This window comes from Papio anubis, chromosome 13 (assembly GCF_008728515.1).
Source record: "Papio anubis isolate 15944 chromosome 13, Panubis1.0, whole genome shotgun sequence".
Taxonomy (NCBI): Eukaryota; Metazoa; Chordata; class Mammalia; order Primates; family Cercopithecidae; genus Papio; species Papio anubis.
Window position 1 is genome coordinate 55815216 of NC_044988.1, and position 22151 is coordinate 55837366.

General features: G+C 43.5%; 1 protein-coding gene across 7 annotated transcripts in view; it reads right to left on the reverse strand.

Annotated features, from left to right (window-relative positions):
• Positions 1-2130: 2130 nt before the first annotated feature.
• MOB3B (MOB kinase activator 3B) overlaps positions 2131-22151 on the reverse strand; it is a 211298-nt gene continuing 191277 nt past the window's right edge. For 4 of the 7 annotated variants that reach the window (XM_003911624.5, XM_017949803.3, XM_031654295.1 and 1 more), the window contains exon 4: positions 9794-10971. In XM_003911624.5, coding sequence (XP_003911673.3) covers positions 10789-10971 — 183 coding nt within the window. In that variant the 3' untranslated portion in view covers positions 9794-10788. The other 3 variants (XM_017949807.3, XM_017949805.2, XM_017949806.3) reach the window with 3 other exon arrangements.

Below are 22151 nucleotides of genomic sequence, written 5' to 3' on the forward strand. Positions count from 1 at the left end.
TCTTGTAAGACAGGCCTGGTGGTGACAAAATCTCTCAGCATTTGCTTGTCTGTAAAGGATTTTATTTCTCCTTCGCTTATGAAGCTTAGTTTGGCTGAATAGGAAATTTTGGTTTGAAAATTCTTTACTTTAACAATGTTGAATATTGGCCCCCACTCTCTTCTGGCTTGTAGGGTTTCTGCCGTGAGATCCGCTCTTAGTCTAATGGGCTTCCCTTTGTAGGTAACGCGACCTTTCTCTCTGACTGCCCTTAACATTTTTTCCTTCATTTCAACCTTGGTAAATCTAACGATTATGTATCTTGGGGTTGCTCTTCTTGAGGAGTATCTTTGTGGTGTTCTCTGTATTTCCTGAATTTGAATGTTGGCCTGTCTTGCTAGGTTGGGTAAGTTCTCCTCCATAGTATCCTGAAGAGTGTTTTCCAACCTGGTTCCATTCTCCCCTTCACTATCAGGTAAACCAGTCAAATGTAGGTTTAGTCTTTTCACATAGTCCCATATTTCTTGGAGGCTTTGTTCATTGCTTTTCATTCTTTTTTCTCTAATCTTGTCTTGACACGTTATTTCATTAAGTTGATCTTCAATCTCTCATATCCCTTCTTCCACTTGATTGATTTGGCTATTGATACTTGTGTCTGCTTCATGAAGTTCTTGTGCTGTGTTTTTCAGCTCCACCAGGTCATTTATGTTCTTTTCTAAACTGGTTATTCTAGTGAGCAATTCCTCTAACATTTTTTCAAGGTTCTAGCTTCCTTGCTTTGGGTTAGAACATACACCTTTAGCTTGGAGAAGTTTGAAACCTACTTCTGGAAATTTGTCAAACTCATTCTCTGTCCAGTTTTGTTCCCTTGCTGATGAGGAGTTGTGATCCTTTGGAGGAGAAGAGGTGTTCTGTTTTTTGGAATTTTCAGTCTTTTTGCACTGGTTTTTCCTCATCTTCATGGATTTATCTAACTTTGGTCTTTGCTGTTGTTGATCTTCGGATGGGGTTTTGGTGTTGATGTCCTTTTTGTTGATGTTGATGCTATCCCTTTCTGTTTGTTAGTTTTCCTTCTAACAGTCAGGTCCCTCTGCTGCAGGTCTGCTGGAGTTTGCTCGAGGTCCACTCCAGACCCTGTTTACCAGAGTATCACCAGGGGGAGGCTGCAGAACAGCAAAGATTGCTGCCTGTTCCTTCCTCTGGTAGCTTCATCCCAGAGCGGCACCCTCCACATGCCAGCTGGAGCTCTCCTGTATGAGGTGTCTGTTGACCCCTTCTGGGAGATGTCTCCCAGTCAGGAGGCATGGGGGTCAGGGACCAACTTGAAGAGGCAGTCTGTCCTTTAGCAGAGCTCAAGTGCTGTGCTGGGAGATCTGCTGCTCTCTTCAGAGCCGGCAGGCAGGGATATTTAAGTCTGCTGAAGCTGTACCCACAGCTGCCCCTTCCCCTAGATGCTCTGTCCCATGGAGATGGTAGTTTTATCTATAAGCCCCTGACTGGGGCTACTGCCTTTCTTTCAGAGTTGCCCTGCCCAGAGAGGAGAAATCTGGAGGCAGTCTGGCTACAGCGGCTTTGCCAAGCTACAGTGGACTCCACCCAGTTCAAACTTCTCAGCTGCTTTGTTTACACTATGAGGGGAAACCTGCTTACTCAAGCCTCAGTAATGGCGGACACCCCTCCCCCCACCAAGCTCGAGCACCCCAGGTCAACCTCAAACTGCTGTCCTGGCAGTGAGAATTACAAGCCAGTGGATCTTAGCTTGCTGGGCTCCATGGGGGTGAGATTTGCTGATCTAGATCACTTGGCTCCCTGGCTTCAGCCTTCTTTCCAGGGGAGTGAACATTCTGTCTCGCTGGCATTCCAGGTGCCACTGGGGTATGAAAAAAAAACTCTTGGAGCTAGCTTGGTGTCTGCCCAAACGGCCGCCCAGTTTTGTGCTTGAAACCCAGGGCCCTGGTGGTGAAGGCACCCGAGGGAATCTCCTGGTCTGCCAGTTGTGAAGGACATGGGAAAAGCATAGTATCTGAGCCAGAGTGCACCATTCCTCCCGGTACAGTCCCTCATGGCTTCCCTTGGCAAGGGGAGGGAGTTCCCTGACCCCTTGTGTTTCCTGGGTGAGGCGACACCCCACGCTGCTTTGGCTTGCCCTCCATGTGCTGCACCTACTGTCTAACCAGTCCCAATATCAGCTGGGTACCTCAGTTGGAAATGCAGAATTAACTTGCCTTCTGTGTTGGTATCTCAATGCAGAAATAACTTGCCTTCTGCGTTGATCTCTCTGGGAGCTGCAGACTGGAGCTGTTCCTATTTGGCCATCTTGCCAGCCACCCGTGTGTTTTCAAATGAACTTTGAATTAGTTTTTGTAGAATTAGCAGTTTTCCCTTTATTTACCTGTTCTAGGACCATTGCAAGACAACCTATTAAAGAAATAAACTAAGCATTAAAAAAGACAGATTAGATAATAGTTATATGTTTTTTATTTGTGACATTTGAATATCCAAGCTCACATATAACTGATTTCCTAAATATCCTTTAGTTTTATGTTGCTTTTCTAATTGATTTGTTAGTTTTCCTTATAGTCAAATGCTTAATACAATCATAAATGGAACTAAAAATATAGTCAACATTTCTTTTTCTGATGTATGGAAAAAAGATACAGCAAAACTCTGAAATCAGATCACTGTAAGCTAGTAAAACAGGTGAATTATTTGATTAGAAATGGACTCTTCTTTCATAAGTTACGCAAATCTTTATGTAGTCATTGAAAATTCTTACTCAGAATTAATACCTGCCCAGAGGGAAATAGCCTATTATAAAAGCTTTTTGTTAATGTATTTTTTTAAGGCAGGAAAACAATCATTATTTCCAAACACACTTTGTTTGTCTAATTCTAGGAGAGAATCAACAATTTCTTCAAGGTCCAAAATGATAACAAGAATGACAACAGTGTTAACCAAATGATACCTCCAACTCCTTTTAGTGATTGTGCCTAGGTACACATTTCCTCAAAGATAATGGCCATACTTTTCCTACAATGCTTTTGTTTTTGTTTTCTCACAGTGCGATACTCATGGAGTATGGAAGGGACATAAGGTTTAGAGACCATAGGAAGCAATTTGCTTCCATCAATAACCAGAATGATGGATTGACATAAATCAGCACAAAAAGATAAGAGTAATTCTATTCAGGTCCCTTAATGTTTTGCCAATTAAAGGGGTAGTTTAAAAAAAAAAAGAAACAACAACAGTGTAATCTTTAGCAGGGACGTTAAAGGGAAGAAGTCAGGAAGATAAACCAAAATGATTGAATATGATAAAGAATTTTGCATGACGATTAAAATAGAAAACCTATAAATGTAGAAAAAGCAGGTCTGGACTTAGCAAAGAGACAATATAGTTTGGAGAAGGCATGAAATAAGTTCTCTTCATGTTCACTGCTGGTCACATCCATAACAGAGAGTGATGTGGAGAGCTTTGGGAAGGTTTCACATTGAGTTACATCAATGGTCAACAATGGTGCAACAAGACTCCGTAGAGGATGCCACCCTAGGAGAACTGCAAGGGAAAGGAGGCTGAAGCACAACTGGTAATAGCCTTCAGATATTTAATGGATACGCAAATAAAGCTCTGATTAATTATATTTTCACTTATCTTATTATATATCATCTTTAGACCTTTCTAAAAGTGGGACACTAGAAAAGATCTACTGAAACTCAAAGAGAATACTTCAGCTCGAGTTGAATGGAACTCAAGATGTTGTGGAGGGTTCAGTGGGTTGGTTATACCAAAGAATGCTGTAGAATTTCCATGCCTGAAGATCTGTAAGAGTATAATTTTTTCACCAGGGAAGTTACTGGTATGGTTTGAGAGAGAGAAGGAATTGATTAAGATATCTCTCAAACTTTCTTCCACTTAACCTGGCTCTGAGACTCTGGGTCTTTGGAAATGAGAAAATACCCAGGGAAGAGAAAAACGAACAATTTAAGAAACAGGAAATGACTCTAGATCAGTATTTCTCAATGATAGCCATTTAAGACATTTTCTTCCTAATCATCTCTCCCTTGCACCATCACCATGAAAGTTTAATACCACGTAAATACTTTGTATCTGTTTATGTACTCGTGGTCCTTTGGAGGGTCACAACCCACCGTACTATCTAAGGGTTTTCCCAAAAAAACCAACTGACAATTAGGGAGTGTGTGCTCTCTATAAATAAACTATGGGCCCAAATGGAGGTCATTGAAGATGGGAGAAAAAATAAAAGCGTTGAATATTTCACCTCTGGCTACAGGGAACATACAAATCCTCACTTGCCCACGCACTCACATATTGCCTGCACATGAAAACTTCCTTCTTCCCCTCCCTCCTGTTATATGGAAAGGAATGAATGCTTTGCTACTGCTATATCATCTGACTGCAATGACTATAATATTTTGGGGATCCTGGACCTCCTTGAGAACATTAAGAAATGAATGTATGTATGCACAGCCCTCATACTCTATAAATGTACGTGTCCTGAATTTCAGAGCTTAATAATGAATTATGGAACTTGATAATGATTGGATCAGGCAGACAACACCTGATCAGTCCTAATATCAGAAAAGAGACAAATAGACACTATGTGCTTCCTGAGCTGGGGCAGTAGGAAGGAAACAACATTACACATGTAGTTGTCTTGGAAAAAAACATGTAACCTGTATCTCGTAATGAGGAAACAATCAGTAAAAAAGTCTAGATTGTGGGACATTCTACCAACTTGCCTGAACTCTTTAATAATGTCAGTGTCATGAAAGACACACCACACACACACACACACACACACACACTGCACATCATACACAAACACCATCCCACCACCCACTACTCAGACACACACAAAAGGGCAACTCTAATCGATTAAAGGAAACAAAACAGAATGACAACTACATGTGACGTATAATTCTTGATTGAACCCTGGATTTTAAAATAAACAGCTATAAAGGATATTTGGGGGACAACTGGAGAATTTTGAATATGGATCATATATTAGATTTATACAGTATCAGTGTTCAGTTTCATGGGTGTGAAAATGTTGCAGATTTATAGGACAATGCTCTTATTAAAAGGAAGAATATGATGAAGTATTTTACATTTTCATGATGTCTGCAACTTATTTTCAGAAGGTTCAAGAATAAGAATGTGTATTTACAGTGAGAAAGAAAATGTGAGGCAGGTGCGGTGGTACATGCCATAATCCTGACTACTCAGGAGGCTAAGGTGGAAGATCACTTGAGGCAAGGGGTTCAAGGCCGGCTTGGGTAAAATAGGGAGAGACCCCTTCTCTTAAAAAAAAAAAAGGAAGAAAAGAAAACAAGGCAAAATGTTAACAACTAATACACTAGAGGATGTAAGGGTACTCACTATTATCTTTCAACTTTGAAACTTTCACTTAAAAATTTCCCAAAATTAAAACGAAAGTAGAAAAAGAAGGAGAGTAGGACAGGTTAGGAAGACGAACGAGGGTTGTCAGTCTCTGACCCAGAGGGCTAAAGCTCCATTTTTATAACAGAGATGAACAGTTAGATACAGTCAAGCCAAGGAGATAAAAATTGACTGCAGAGATTTTCTTCAGAATGTGCCAAAGTTCTGTGGGAACAGGAACATTCTGTAATTAAAAAAAAAAAAAAAAAAAAAAAAGAGTAGTTTGCCAGAATTTACCCTAGAAGAGTTCATTAGTGCAATTAACAATATAAGCAGGAGGAAATTGCGCCAAGAAGCTTAAAAACACTTGGATTTTTAAATTGAGTGGAAATTTCATATGCACAGTTAATAAAAAATAACCTTAAAAAGAATGAATAACAAAAGTCTCCAGATTCCAGCCTCCTGCTTGATTATGCATTGCTGAAATGCAGGAACATATTCAACTTTTTAATGCAAAAATCCTGTGGCGTTCCATGGTGCACAGCTACAGAGTTCCTCCGGGGCATCGGTTTCGTAGTCACCTCTCTGTCCCTCTGTGCTGCATTCCCATCTGGTAACTGCGTATTGCAGACGCTGGGACTTAGGGGCTCTTATTTCTGTTCTCTGGATCTCTATGATGGTCAGATATTCTTTGGGCCAAAACTGATGTAAGGAAAAAACTTTGCCTATCTTGTACTCTCAAAGTTACTCTGAAAGGAGGAAAAAAGTATGTTAATTGTTGACCAGCGCACAGCAACATGGTGAGGTAGCAGCAATTGGATTCCATGAGATGACCTTTATGAGACACAAAGCAAGGTTCAGGCTGTTTGGTTAGGTCAACAGAGAATGCCTGTAGTACCCACAGAGACAGCCCTTTCTTAGCTTGGACAAAGATTTCATGATTCTAGGCTTTTGTGGCAGCCACAGATGGCTTTAACACATTATGTATAATAAAACAAAATCAGAGTCATTTAGTTATTCTTTAATCATTATTACATTAAAATACACTAATACATTCTTATCTACTTCCCTCCACCAACAAATATTTTGCTAAATTAAAAGGATCACTGAAAGTATTATGACCCCCTCGTCACAGGTGGTCAGAACCACCATGGTTTTGTGAATGAATCAGAGAAGGCAACATTTCATCAACGAAAACTCATTTAAGTTTCAAAAGGCAGGATGTAGTACAGAATGCATCATTCTGACTGTCTTCTGGAATAGAAAAATTGGAAAGGATGAAAGAAGGAAGTTAGCGCCAGCTCCACCGTTACCTTGGCAACCATGGCACAATCACAGGGGCAGACATTAATTTTGTGCTGTAGCATAACATGGCAGAGGAACGGGGATTGTGGAGTGGGGAGAGAATGACGGCTGGGTTTAAATGCTCAGAAGGCCAGTGGGGAGGGTTACAAGTCAGTCGTCTGGATGTTAAATCTACACGTACCAAATAACCAATTTTGCTTTTATTTTTTCACTGAAATGTTAGTATTATGTAGAGACAGCCACGACTCCCTGCTCTTTAATAAACAACAAACACTGCAGTAATCATGCCCAAGGCTCCCGCTGATCATTCTTCGTCATTTAGGACTTTTATTATTTCTCTCTTCTGGGAAACAGGAAAGAATATCTTCAACTGAAGAGACAAAGAATGACGGTGGTTATAAAAAATACATTCTGATCAGGTGAACTGGTAACTTGTCAGCTTGACGCTAGTAACCGTCTCTTCCCTGCAGTTAGAATGTGAAGACCCTGTTTTGGGGCAGAGACAAGCCACCCCATGGAGCGTCCCTGATAAAACTACTTATTAGGGAAATACTATGGATGCCTCGGCAGGGACAGTAGGGGGGTGCGGGGGATGGGGGGTTCAGGTCTCTCAGAGCTCCACAGCCCTGCACAGTGTTAAACCACAGACCAGAGCAGGAGCTTTTAGAGACCTGAAAGGAAGGTTTATTGCATAAAAACTTGCTGCACATCCAGAGGTCCAAAATTCACCCGGCACTTAGAAAACCAATCACAGAGAAGTCGGCCAGCTGACAAGACAGATAAGTGGAAAAATACAAACAAGCATCTCAGTCTCAAAACCTGAATTCCAGTAAAGCTTAGGCGGCAGGTCACAGGCAGAACTGTGCCATGTGTGGAAGTGCAGAGGCTTCCTCGTGGACAATTCCCCAGCCAGAACAATCAAGGGGCTGGTCCTTCTTTCACGTTGCGGTCTGCTTGGTCCACAGGTCTGGGCTAGCGGCACTCAGAAGGTTAAGAGCACACAAAGTGAGTGGGGACTGTCTCTCAGGAGTCACTGCTTGCCTCCACCTCTGCTGCTCCTGGGAATAGGTGTGTCATCTAAGCCAGGGTGGTCCACCTCCTGCCCGCTCAGGGCTCCAGGAGGAAACAGCTTTCCTTTCTTCCAAAGGGTGAGGTGAAGCATTAGTGACACATCCTGCTCGTCATCTCTTTCTGGAAAGCAAGGGGAAAAGGATGGTTAGGAGAAACTAAAAGCAGAGCAATGATTTGATGAAGGATCCTGAAAATTCTCTTGGAACCTCGAGAGCCTGTAAATGAAAGGTTGCAAGCACGGTCCATGAATAAGGCTTAGCATGAGGATATGTTCTGTTTGGTCTGCAGAATTTTTTTTTTTTTTTTTTCCATTAAGGCACTGTTTAAAAATTTGACTCTTGTATCAAAATTCAGGTTGCTTGCTTTTTCTGAGAACAAGATTTTGGAGCTTCTGAACAACTGGAGTTGAAGAATGGTTGTCCTCTTCAGCAGGAGAATTTGCTTTCCAGTTTGCCCCAGTCCCCGCCACTCCCACCTGACTTCCCGACAGGAGCCATGGAGCACTTATGAACTGATACAGTAATTGGATTGGGACTGCTAGTTTTCTTCGAGTAGGGAAAGATTTCTTTTAAGTTTCAATCAAAGATGGAAAAATAAAGGATACGTGGGTATAAGTCAAGAAAAGCAGGAAGGAGGACTTTTTTTTTTTTTTTTGAGACGGAGTCTCCCTCTGTCGCCCAGGCTGGAGTGCAGGGGCGCGATCTCGGCTCACTGCAAGCTCGGCCTCCTGGGTTCACGCCTCAGCCTGGGTTCTCCTGCCTCAGCCTCCCGAGTAGCTGGGACTACAGGCGCCCGCCACCAGCCCCGGCTAATTTTTTGTATTTTTAGTAGAGACGGGGTTTCACCATGCTAGCAAGGATGGTCTCGATCTCCTGACCTCGTGATCTGCCCGTCTCAGCCTCCCAAAGTGCTGGGATTACAGGTGTGAGCCACCGTGCCTGGTCGACATTTTTTTTTTTTTAAATAGAAATGAATAATACACCAAAGTGTCTGACATGCATCACCTGCCTGGCTCTTGTGGGTATTTATAGATCCCGAATGAGCCATCCTTTCTCTTCCCCTGGGGCTCTGCACAGGTTGAGTCTCACGCCTATGGTCTGCTGCTACCACATCCTGCGCCTGCCCCTCTTCATTTGTCAAATTGCCATTCATTTTTCCACCTCAGGTAAGGTGACTTCTATCTGCTGGGAGTCCTTCTTGCACTCCTGCCCCACTCGCTGTGGAGGCAGCCACTCTCTCCTCCTGTGCACACGTTGATACTTACATGCAGTGTATGAATTTGTACATCTGTGTGTGTGTGTGTGTGCTGGGGCTCTGGGCATGTCTGTTGGCCCTGCTAGACTGAGAGCTACTAAGTGCCAGGAAAAAGCAGCACTCATTGACTCACCCCATGTGCTTTCATCTTTGTATCCCCCGCCCCTGGCACTGTGCCAGGGTAGTGGCTCCTCTTTCATCTCCGAGGATGGTCTGAGGAGCAGGCTAGTAATAAGCCCTGTGCCATTTAGCATCTTGAGAAGACAAGTTTAATGTCATTTTAATTAGATGAATGATCTCCTTCCAAGTTCCACCTGCTGCAGAGCTGACTGCAGCTGCTACATCTCTTGCATACTGACCTGGACTGCCATACCTGATATAATAGGAAACATTAAGAAAAAGGAGCCTGAGCGTGGGAGTGCCCAGGTGTTCAGAGAAGCTTCCTATTCGAAAACCATACAGATGTGCTGGTTAAAGAAATAACAATAGACAAGGTAGAATCTAGGCACTTTGGCATCTCTGTAATTATTAAATACAGGCAGTTATATATATGTGTGTATATATAATTTTAAAAACTTTTTCAATTTTTTATTTTTTTGATAGGGTCTTGCTGTTGCCCAGGCTGGAATGCAGTGGCAACAGCTCACTGCAGCCTCAACCACTCGGGCTCAAGCTATACACTCACCTCAGACTCCTGAGTAGCTGGGACTATAGGCACACGCCACCACGCCTGGCTAGTTTTTAAATTTGTTGTATAGACAGGATTTCATCATGTTGCCCTGCGTGGTCTCAGACTCCCGAGCTCAAGCCATCCACCCATCTTGGCCTCCCAAAGTGCTGGGATTACAGGCGTGAACCACTGCACCTGGCTTTTGACTTAATTTTGATGACAGAGATGAGGAAAACAAGACGGAAATGCAACAAGTGCATGCGTGTGTATGTTTGAGAGAGAGAGATAAGAGAGGGACAGAAAGAGAAGGAGGGAGAAAGTGTGTTCATGGAATAAACAGAATTTTAGCTTTATTAACTTAATTATTTGTAATAGGTCAGTACTTTTGGAGAGAAAGAAGCTAGCAAATGTTAAGTACCTATAAAATGCCAGGTCCTTTGGGGTGGTTATACCATTGCGTCTGTGTAACTCTAAGACAGGGAACTATGACCTCCACTGGACAGAGGAAGAATCCCAGTTTCAGAGCCAAAGCTATTTGCTCAAGGTAAATGGGTAAGGTACAGAATGCTCAACAGTAACCGCTGCTTTTATTAAACAGAGGCTTGCTGTTTGCCAGTTCCAGTGTCTACTGCTCTACAGATATTATACTTTGTGAAGTAAGATTTGCCATCTCTACTGTACTGATGAGGAAAAACGCTCAGGAAAGGAGGGTACCTTACCAGGTCACATAGGAAGTTGCAGGCCTAGGGTTTAAACTCAGGTCTATCTGACTGCAAAGGCTGGCTCTTTCTACTACACCATGTGATTGTAGGTAAAAGCCTCTAAGATATTCTTATGAATATGCAATCGGATAATACTGACATATATTAACTGACATATATAATTATAGGTGGTTGCAGTCGTTCATGAATTTTCAAAATGCCACAGATTTTTTTCTTTATCCAGACTGACGCCAGTTAGAATTATAGGCACAATGGGCAAATACCAGAACAATTATGCCACTGAGAGACTATGGACACTAGAAATATGGAAGAGTCTTTTTTTATTTTTTTTTTATTTTTTAAGCAGCAGAGTAACAGTTTCAGAGAGGACAGGGGACTTATTCAAGGTCACTGGGATGCAGGATAAAAACTCTTTCCTGGGATGCCTCTTAAACTCATAAAGGGAATGTATGGTTGAAACAGCAGATCAGAAACTTCAGGAAAGACACTTGAGTTGGATCCATCCTTCAAAGCTCTACAAGACTCTGCAAGCTGTATTCTAGCACTTGCCCACTTGGTGGAGCCAATGAGCTGTTAAAAAAAAAAAAAAAACCAACTCGTTTAAATAAACAAATAGCCAATGCGAGGTTCCATCGCTTTCTTCATGGGAGCCCTGCCGCAGGCATCTAGCAGGGACAAACGAATTCTTCCTCTCTAGAGTGTGGCCAAAGTAACCTCTACCCAGGGTGCTCTTTACAATGAATTTGCCATTGCTGGAGTTACTGAATGCCCTACGTATTAAGGCAGGCCAGTAAAGAACTCCAAAACGTGTATTAAAAGGCTTCCGCAGAGGTGATGAGAATCTCCTGAGAAAGTTCCTGGAGACTGTGCTTGGCTTGTATATGAAGATTTTTTTTAAACACCTGAATTTTTCAAAATGTGTTCTTAACAGAAGAGTAAAGTAGAATCTCGGTTGTGGTCACTCAGTTTCATTTGTTTTAAAATAAAGCAGTAATTGATTCTATGAAGTCCCTCGTTCTCCACTGTCAACAAAACAAATTTCATCCTCTGAAGCCTGTCAAAGAAAGAGGACCCACCACCCACTGCTCACCTCCTGCCGAATTCCCTCCCACACACCGCATAGCCAGGCAAAGCAGACTTCTCCAGGTCTCCAACTGGCCAGTTTCTAGTGGTTTCTTATATCTGTTTTCTGCCCTTCTCTCCCTGGCAAATTTTGACATCCTTTAAGATGCAATTTTCAGCTCCTTTCTTGGGTATCTCCATCACTTTGCACACATTTGCATTACATCACATTGGAATTCGTCATTTCAGTTTTGCCTGAATCTGAGAAGAACCATAAAGTTTTTTAGTATATTAATGTATGATGAATATTTTATTTAAACTGCATAACAGGATGTATGGTTTGGTCCAGTTATTTTGAGACAAAATATAAACAAAAATATGGGTCCAATATGATAAATTTATCTTTGGGTGAATACAATTGTGTATGTTTTCTATTTCTAATTTTTTTGTCCTTTGCATAGTCTGAATTTTTAGATATTTTTGATATGCATGAATTTTTTTCCAAGAAAACAAGACCGGTTATTTAAAAAACAAAAAGGAAAGTAGACAGAGACTCCAAACTGAAATCATATTTCACTTTAGAAATGAAGTTAAAATGGCATTTGCCTAGTTTTTGTGGGGATGGTGGAGGTGGATGAAATCAGCCTGTTTTTTACATAAGATACTCAATTTTTTCTGTTCTGATCTAAACATTTTTTAAATTTAAATCTTCTTCATGCACTTGTTAGCAATTGGAAGAAGTTTTTGATAGCCATTGAACAAACTTCCGTGAACTCTGAGAGTCAAATCTTACTCTGATCTCAGTGTACCCATTTTTATAAGCGGTAGTTAGTGGAGGGGTAGGTAATAATGATTCAGAGAAGTAAAATGACTTATTCCAAGTCACAGAAATACTCTCTGACTTAGGCAAGACTACAAGGAAATCAGTGCTCTCAGTTTACTGTACTACATCATCACACATTTTAGTAATCTAATTTTCTTTTATTTTGTTGAGACAGAGTCTCACTCTGTCGCCCAGGCTGGAGGGCAGTGGCGCCATCTCAGCTCACTGCAAGCTCTGCCTCCTGGGTTCAAGCAATTCTCCTGCCTCAGCCTCCAAAGTAGCAGGGACTACAGGTGCCCGCCACTATGCCCGGCTAATTTTTTGTATTTTTAGTAGAGACGGGATTTCACTGTGTTAGCGAGGATGGTCTCAATCTCCTGACCTCATGATGAGCCTGCCTCAGCCTCCCAAAGTGCTGGGATTACGGGCATGAGCCACCGCGCCTGGCCCAAGAAGCTAATTTTCATGTGGAACATATAAAGAACACCACTTGATGTTTACTAGGGGTCAGTCATCATGCTTGCACAGCAATTTTAATAAGTTAACTCTAGGTATTATGAAACAAGCGCCAAAAAGCAATGACATCATCACAGAGTCATAGGCTGCTGTTATAGCTGGGAGGAAACATGGGTGCCACCTATCCAACAGTTTAATTTCAGAGATGTGGCAACTCAGACCATCAGAAAGTAAGTGACTTCCCTAATGTGGCAAAACTAATTAGTGGCAGAACCAGGACTGCTGGCCTGTGGGCTCTTTGACTTCACATCAATTCGAAGGAGGCAATTTGTGTAAACAAGGATTTCTTAGAGCTGGCTTGATGTGCTGCAGGTAAAATCTTTATCATCTTACAGTGCTCCTAAACTCCGTTAATGGCTTTTGATAGTTTTCAAACCAAGTCTCCACCGTAACATACAATGCTCTTCCTGATCTGGACTCCTCTCAGGCACTCAACCTCATCCCCCATCAGTGGCCGACACTCCTTCTCGCCCATGGAACCCACAACAACTTCCATACACATGCTCCTCTCTTCCCAGAAGACCCTTCTCCCATCGCCACTACGCTTTAACACTCTCGACCAGCTGTCATCTCCTTAGGGACACCTTCTTCTACCCCCCACCCTGTCCCCAAGGAATCCTAGGTGCTCCTCTTCCAGATTCCCTCAGTGCCCATGGCACCTTTCCCACTGTTCTACGACCGCTTATCACATTCCTGGTTTCAGCATCAGGCTGCTCTTGAAGACAGAAACCCTATCTTGTATTTGTGTGGACCCTGGTGCTCAAGACCTGGCACATACTAGGTGCTTAAAAAATATTTAATTAAACTGAAATCCAACGAGGAGGAACACTTACTAGGTCTACAGACCCTAGTAAAATGAGAGGTGGAAGGAAACACGCATTTCATACCTACAATGGTGAAGGCACTTAGGCTTACTTGGTGCACTTTCTCACAACTTTATGAACTAGGCATCACTTTTGCTAATTTACAGATGAGGAAAAGGAGGCCCAGAGATTTGAAGTAACTTGCGCAAGTTCACCCAGCTAGTCAGTGTAAGAACAACGATTTAGTGGACTCAAAACCAAAAATAAGCAAACAACAGTCTGCTTCCATTCCCCTGCTGGAGGGGGAGTAAAAGAAAAGGAGTGAGGCTTTTTGTTTCTGTTGTTCAATATATAAGTGGTGGAAGAGCTACCACAGCGGCATTTCAAACCCATGTCTTCTTTTAATTACCAGCTTCCTGCTAACTCTGAGACACCAGGAGAAAGGGGGAGGAAGAAATACTTGAAACAAAAAATAATCAAGCAAGAAAAGCAGCACGAAGAGATGTAGAAGGCTCCGCAGTGTGGTAAGGAGCAGGAGAACTCTTGGTGCTGGAAACTTTGAAAAAATGACCTTTATATACATGAACTCCTGCCCCTAGTAACCACCATTAAACAGCCAATGGCTTAAAGCGGAGCAGTGAGCAGTACACCTCTCTCAGGGCCACATCTGACATTATGTTGCGTACTTCTCACTGCCCATTTTTAAGCCATTGGATGTTTAATGTTGGCTACTAGGGGGAGGAGTTCATGTATTTAAAGGAAATCGGGCTCTCCTCTAACACAGCGCGCCTGCACACATGTATAACACATGTGCACACATCCCTGAAGTAATGAAAATAGAACAGAAAGTAGGAGAGACTCATCTCCCCCAGCACCTTCTCCAATAATGCAGCGTCATCAATACATTTTAAAAGTAAAATCAAATGTGATTTTGCTGAAAAGACATGAGGAAAGCGGCGAGTCCCCTGGAAAACGCCGTCAACGGGTGTTGCTCATTTCACAAAGTGCCTCCCTGCCCATTAATCAGCAGTGCAGCCTCAGTCCCAGCTACCGGCTCCATGCTGGAGCTTGGCCCTGTGGCCTGTCGTCAGCCCCATCTCTGCTCAGATAGGGACACACCTGGAAAAGTGCAGCAGAAGTACAGGAGCCACATTTCTGGCTGGGCTGAGGGTGGACAGCACCGAAACCCTACAACTGGGAACAGTTTCATTCCCCACAGCAAGGCTCAGGCCCTCTAGGGGTGAGCCCAGGTCAGAGAGGACTTTCTTGATGCCTTTCATCTCACAAATTCTACTTCTTAGAGACTTAAACATCTCCAGATTGTACCCATATTTCATTTGCTTCTTCTGTGATGGGTGTGGATTGAGAACATTGCCCATCTTGAAAATTCCCTCTCTCATGGCTTTCCCCTGCCCTTTCCGCCTCCATTCCAAACAGCTGTGCTGGCGAGGTCTATGCCAAGGTTTCACGGCCCCCTCCCAACAGGGTCCTCAGCCCCTGCCAGCACTCACTTCCCTCAGGCCACGTTTCCACACTCAATGTTACACCAACATTTTGCTATTTCCTTATCTCAAGATCTAACCCACTTATAGCAAAAGCAAGTCCCTCTGGACTGGGCAGTTTTCCTGGGGAGTGATGAGGCTGAGGCCAAAGAAAATGAGCTGGCATCAGCAAAGGATTCGGGTTCTCAGCTCAGACTGAATCGGGAAATCATCTCAGACTGTAGACAGGGACAGCAATCAGTGAGGTTTCTTCTAGTGTCGTGGCACTATGAGAGGCATGGTGATACCGCTGTCAAAAGAATCCCAAGGCAAGGGCAGGTGTGCTTTCAGGGGCTGTGGAATCACAGGCAGTGGTATTGTGGTAAGGCATTCGATGATCAAAATCAAAACCAACTGTTCTCTCTGAATCGTCCAGTTTGAAGGGCTCAGAATTCCTCATGGCACCATGCTGCCTGTGGTCCTAGAGGTAACAGCCACATGATTCCAGTGTGCACCGAGGCCCAGAAGCACCACTCTGTAATCCCTGCTGGTGTCATCAAGAGCACTGGCTAGAAAGGTACTGCTGAAGGTCTAGGGAGGAATAAAACTGTTTTCCTGCATCTCCATTTCCTACCAGATCAAGTCCTCCACTTCCCATGACTTGCAAGGATTTCTGGATCTGCTTCCCGCCCCTGTCTGCCGCCTTGCATACACCTTGCTTCTGTGTATCCTGCATCTTTGCACGCTTGTTCCTTCTGCATGGAGAGCCCTATTTCCTTGTTTCGTCCAGAGCACTCCAGTTCCTCTTTCCCAGTCCAGCTTGGGTGTGGGTGAAGCTTACAAGCCACCAAGATGGGAAACAGAGCAATTCCCAGAAAGGGAGCAGAACTCTGGGTGTGATGAAAGAGAGAAAGAGGATCCCAGCAGGGCCCCAGAGCTGGTTGCTAAGAATGTGCCCTGGCAGCCGGCTCTTCTTCAGACGGGGGTGCAGTTCTACTTTGAAGGGGAGTGTCTCGCTTCAAGGAAGACCCAGGAAAACCATCAGGCTGCTTGCTGCAGGGAAATCTCCAGAAAAACAGAGAGGAGAAAAAACGAAAAGAAAAACAAACAAGCAAATACAAAACATCCCAAACAACTCTCCAGCCAAGTCCATGTGCAAAGCGGGAACTGTGGAAGAGGGGAACAACAGCAGGGCAGCTCTTGCCTGGCCTCGGGCACAGGGAGGCCAGTGTGTCGCTGTCAGGACCACAGCTGTCCAAACGAGGCTGGCTCCCCACTTCCTGTGGTGTTTCTCTTTTCGCTTTCTAGAATCCAAATCGCTGTATGTATCAGAGGAAACAATGGCCTTTTCCCAAATGCCTCGGCAACTCCAGGGGAAGGACCCCTCCCACCCCGACTCGGGTGGACAGGCAGGTAACTCCACAGGTGGGGCCTCCTGGGGCATGACTTTCTAAGGATCCCTCAGTTGCACCCATGGTGCAGAGTGAGGGTGAGTCCAGGACCGCTTAATCTGCTTTCCTAGACCATTCCCTGCTGTTTCTGTGAGGCTGCGGAGGGACTGCTGCAGGTCAGGGATCCCTGGGAACCCTCGGGGACAACCTTCCTGCCATGCCCTCCCCCAAGGCTCAGGGCACTTCATTCTTGCCCTCAAGGCCTTTTCTGCAGTGGTCAAGTCGGTGGGGCTTCCTGCCTGGAAGCTTGTTTTCAGAGGAGGGTAAAGGGACCAGGAGTCAAGGGTGGATTCCTTAGGCGAGGTTCAGGCATGAGGCCTAAACATTTTTTTAAAAATTATTTTCTTTGTAATGTAGTTGTGTCTGTTTCACAGCATTTGGGAGAGAGAATTCCAGTAGGGGCTGACATCAGCCACTTCAAATTTATTTTGGAACTAGGTTTTATCGGTATAAGTAACTTGAGAAATGAATGAATGAATGAATGAAGCTGTGCCGGGTCACAAGAGTCAGAGTGAACAAGATGGGGCAGTGATAAGAGAGCCATAATTAACCAAAGTGTCTTGTGTTCCGAATGAAGTAGTTCCCATCATTTCCTGTACCTTTTCTGTGTGCCAGGCACTGTGCTCAATGCTGGACATCATTCATTCAGTCCTTACATCAGTCTTATGGGATAAGTGGTATCATCCTTATTTTACAGAGAGATTACAGTAGAGGTTAAGTACCTCGGCCATGGTCACATCACTAGTAATTACCCTGGCCAAGGTTGAAACTTGAAAATCCATCCTCCTAACCAGTCCACTATATCCTGAGCCATCGTGCTGAATATATCTTCATTCATATCTACACGTGCTGTTTCAGTTGAGTATCTGAATCAGTGGCCGTACTACACCAGCATGGGTCACGGGAGCAGGGACTCGGCTGGCGGGACCATTCCCAGGAGGCCCACAGCCAGGGCTGCTGTCTTCCTTTGCTAGCATCCCAAAGTCTGAATTCTTATAAGGCATGCAGGGCAGCCAGTCTACAAAAATATTTTTTTAAATTTCCCCAACTCTAAGCATACACAGGATCCAACCAGCAAACAGGAATTAGAAATGTTCTTTCTGCTCTCTTTTAGGAATGTGGGTGGCAAATAAGCCAAATGAAATAAAAATAGAAACAAGGCAGGCCAGACTTCCCTAAACCACACAGAACAATATTTATTTGATTAATTCTGTTCCTAAACAACAGCCCACATTACTGACACGGAGGGCGTTTCCACGATGGAGGGGTATGTGTGCGTGAATGTGTGCACATATGTTCAGGCTCCCAAGTGCACGTATACGTATGTACGGCTAGATAAACACACACACTCGCCACCCATGGAGAATATTTATTCATACCGATACAAGAATCAAATTGCTCTTCTTTTTCCAAACCCTGCAAACATTAAAAATAAGTCACTTTATGTAAACATATTCAGCCTCCTGATTTACATTGTTTCTTATAAAGGCAAAGCTGCACATTTTTGAAGTTCTCTCATTTAACCACAGGAGATGGGTCACGGACACCAGGTGGGTCGCCTCACAGTGCATCGTGAAAGCAAGAGCATTAATCAAAACTGTTTGTGGTCCCTGTATCTCTGCAGATCCCCGCCCCAGAGCCCCACAGCCCACCCCGCCATTCTGCAACTCTGTGCTTTTTTAGCGCCCTGCCTTGCTCTGTGGATCCACCTATCATGTCCTTCCCACCCCATCTACCTCTCTGGTGCACTGATGGGACAGCAGATCCAACCTGATTTCTGCTCAGAGTGATGCTACCTGTGATCAAAGGAACCTGTGATTTCTGCTCCGAGTGACACTGAGATCTCTGACATTTGGCTGTTGCTCCCCCCTCCTTTCCTCCTCCATTGCCCAACTTTTCCAGAGCCCCCATGGAGGTCTGCACAGCTGGCAGGAGTCTGGCTCCCTCCTTCTCATACCCAGCATTGGTCAGCACAGCTGGATTGGTTTCTGGCAGATGCTGCTGCTGCCCCTTGTTCTGGGATGAGCAAAGGGTGACTGAGTGCACCCACCCGCTTTGAGGAATGAAACAGATTTCAGCATGGCCCAATGCCCCACGTAGGATTGTGCAGCTCCTTAAAGCCTGGACGTGGGAGGGCAGGGGAAGGAATTCTCTCATTTGCTTCTGTCATGCAGCCTTTCCATCGGAGTGGGAGGGAAGGTACTGGCCGGTGAAGCAGAGAGTTCCGGAAACTCCAGGTTAGGTTGCAGGCATCAGAGTTTTATTTATTCTGAGAGAAGTTTAATGGGGTCAACTCTTAATGGCATTCAAGAAACGCTGAACAAATGGTTTGTCCTTTTAGAGGGGGTATTCTGAACTTTCAGGGCATGGGTCCCCAAAGGAAGAATTTACCTCCCCTGGGAAAACAAAGGATTCCATAGAAGTCGTTCAGCCGAGCTGAATTCACCACAGGACAGAGCTTGCCATTGCTTAATAAGACCTCTATTGTGTGTCCGATGAAAACATATGGGGAATGTACTTCCTCAGTGAGCCTGTAATTTAGGAAGTCTGTAGCTTCTAAGCAGTCTCACTCCTTTGGTAGGAACAAAGTGTTATTTTGATGGAGTAAATAGACATGAAACAAAACTAAAATTTTCCTTTTAATACAATGAGATCTCTTGCTAGAATTTTGACTACCACTTATTGAAACATGTTCTCAAGCTCTCACAGAAAGAAATTTGGTCTCGTCAGAGCCTCAGGGGCTGATCACCACTTTGTGCCCGACTCTGTCCTTGACTCCCAGGTCTATGAGGTGGCCATTATGCTTCCCCTAGAGAGGAACTGAAACTTGGAGAGGTTAGTGACTTGCCCAAGGTTACACAGTCGATACTCAGCAGAGCACTAATTCAAACCAGGATATCATTTGGATCTTATCAACAGGCTTCGGAATCCTATTTTTTTTCTATATCAGGGAGCAGAATATGACAGTTCATGGGTCAAATCCAGTCCACACCTGTTTTTGTATGGCCCATAAGCTAAAAGTGGTTTTTACATTTTTAAATAGTTGAAAAAAGAGAGAATATTTTATGACATATGATTATTTTATGAAATTCAAATTTCCACGTCCATAAACAAGTTTTATTGGAACAAGCCACACCCACTTATGGATGAATGCCTGTGGCTGCTTCTGCACTTCCATGGCAGAGCTGAGCGACTGTGACAGAGCCCGGCATTTAGCATGGAGGCCTTTTGAGAAAAGCTGGCTGACCTCGCGCTGCACCATGCCAATGCCATGACCACTGAGACTCTCTAGTTTTAACCCACGTGGTTATAAACGGATCCCCAAGCTGCCTTTCCAAAATTGACCTGGCAATAAATAGTCCAATATTTATTTAATCTATAAATAGTCCAGTCTTCTGTCTTGGGAGAACAGTGATGTTACTTCAGTAGGAAAACACTTCTAAAACAAGAGTGGAGTGAACTCTACATGCCTATGGTCCCTTAGAACTAAACCTCTTTGGCTTTCAGAGTATGGGAGGAGACAAGTCCTTTTCTTTCCTTATTCTCAGACTCCCAGTGAATGATCCATGAAAACAATATGAATTTTACATATAGGAAATGTGCTTAATAAGGCGAAAGCATTTTTACTGTTAGGGCTCCTTCCTCACCTGTTTGTCTTTTATTATGAGGCTAGAATCTTAGTTTTTTTTGTGTGTTTTTTTTTTTTTTTTTTTTTTTTAGCAATACAGGGCATTATATGCTACTGTTGTTACACTGTGGTTTGCTCTCAATATAAAAGGGAAATTGGGTAATGCATTGAAAATTGGTAGCAGCACTGGTTCAGTTCAAGAGAAATAAAGCAAGATATCCTTTCACTTCACATAATTTTTGTTCCCTATCCTGGCCTCACTTGCAAATCCGAAACACCCAATTCATATGTGAAGAAACAACAACAAAAACAAAAGTCCTATGGAGGGGGTATTCTGAACTTTCAGGGCATGGGTCCAAGACACAGAGTTTGAAGCTAGATAGATGATGGTAATGGTTGCACAACAGTGTGAGTGCCTTTAATGCCATTGAACTGTACACTTAAAAATAGTTAAGATAATAAATTTCCTTATGTGTATTTTACCACAATTAAAAAATTTAAGAAAAAAACATAGCTATCCATTTTAGAAAAAAAATTCAAAAGCTTCAAGGAAGAAGATTTTTACACATAATTCCATCAGTGAAATGAAACAAAAATCTTTATAGAAGGAATTTTGAAAGATTTGAGGCTTTAGGTCTGGCGTGGTGGCTCATGCCTGTAATCCCAGCACTTTGGGAGGCTGAGGCAGGTGGATCACGAGGTCAGGAGTTTGAGATCAGCTTGGTTAAGACGGTGAAACCCTGTCTCTATTAAAAACACACAAAAAAATTAGGCGAGCACCGTGTTGGGTACCTGTAATCCCAGCTGCTCAGGAGGCTGAGGCAGAAGAATTGCTTGAACCCAGGAGGCGGAGCTTGCAGTGAGCCGAGAGCGCACCACTGCACTCTAGCCTGGGCGACAGAGCAAGACTCTGTCTCAAAAAAAAAAAAAAAAAAAAAAAAAAAAAAGATTTGAGGCTTTATCGGGACAAATGAACATTAGTGCATGTTCATGTGGGTGCTTGTGTATGTACATGTGTCTTCAAGAAAACATCCATGCCCAACTAATTCAGTTCTCTCTGTTACTGCTGTCAGTATTAGAAATAAAAATGAGAATTCTTCCATTTAGAATAATCTCCTTCTTTTAATGCAAAATGCCAGGTACCGTTGTGCTAGCAACAAAAAACAAAACAGAGTAACTATGTCTGAGAACCTATTATAAGTCCAACATCTTACACCAGTGACACCAAAGGGAAAAAGCACACCCCCTGAGCACCTGTGAGCACCTGTGAAGACTCTTCTGCAGTATACGTACAAAGGCTGCCATAGCCGTCAGGGAAAGAGTGAGTTCCAAAGAAAGAGGAAACCACAACAGAAACCTTGAATTAAAAATGGAATTCAGATAACAGGCAAGAGTGCCAACCTTAATGAAAAGTCTTCCTCTTCAATCATTAAGCTGTAAAATTAAAGCTGGATGTGGTCTAACGTCTTTTGTGTATTTGCCAATGTTTTCCAAAGGTGAATAAGATGAAATCCCTTCTGGATGTGCTGTGAGCACTCTGGTCCTTTCCACCAGTTTCCCAGAGCAGAGGTGCTGCGCAGTGGGGTTTCTGAAGGCTCTGCTGTTTGGAGTAGGCACATACAATAACAAAGCTGTTTATAGTCTCGGCCTGGCCGCGACAGGGTCAACAACCTATATGCCAGCTGGCGATGACACTGGTCGTGTCAAGTGAAGCCAATGACAAAGGAACAGCCATGCTCTGTCTCTTGGTGCCCACAGCAATACAGTCACTGTAGGCCAGCAACAGTGATCCAGTATGCAGCAGCATGGCGTGAAGCTGACATCAACCTAATAAATGACCACTGTCTTGTCGTCTTCACTGAAACCCTGCATATGCCTCCCCCAAGCCCACACACAAACACTTTGCTTCATATGCTTGAAAGTTGTGGGCTTTCAGGACAAGAGAAAACTAAAAATTACTCTCTAAATGTGGGCACTGTGGATGTG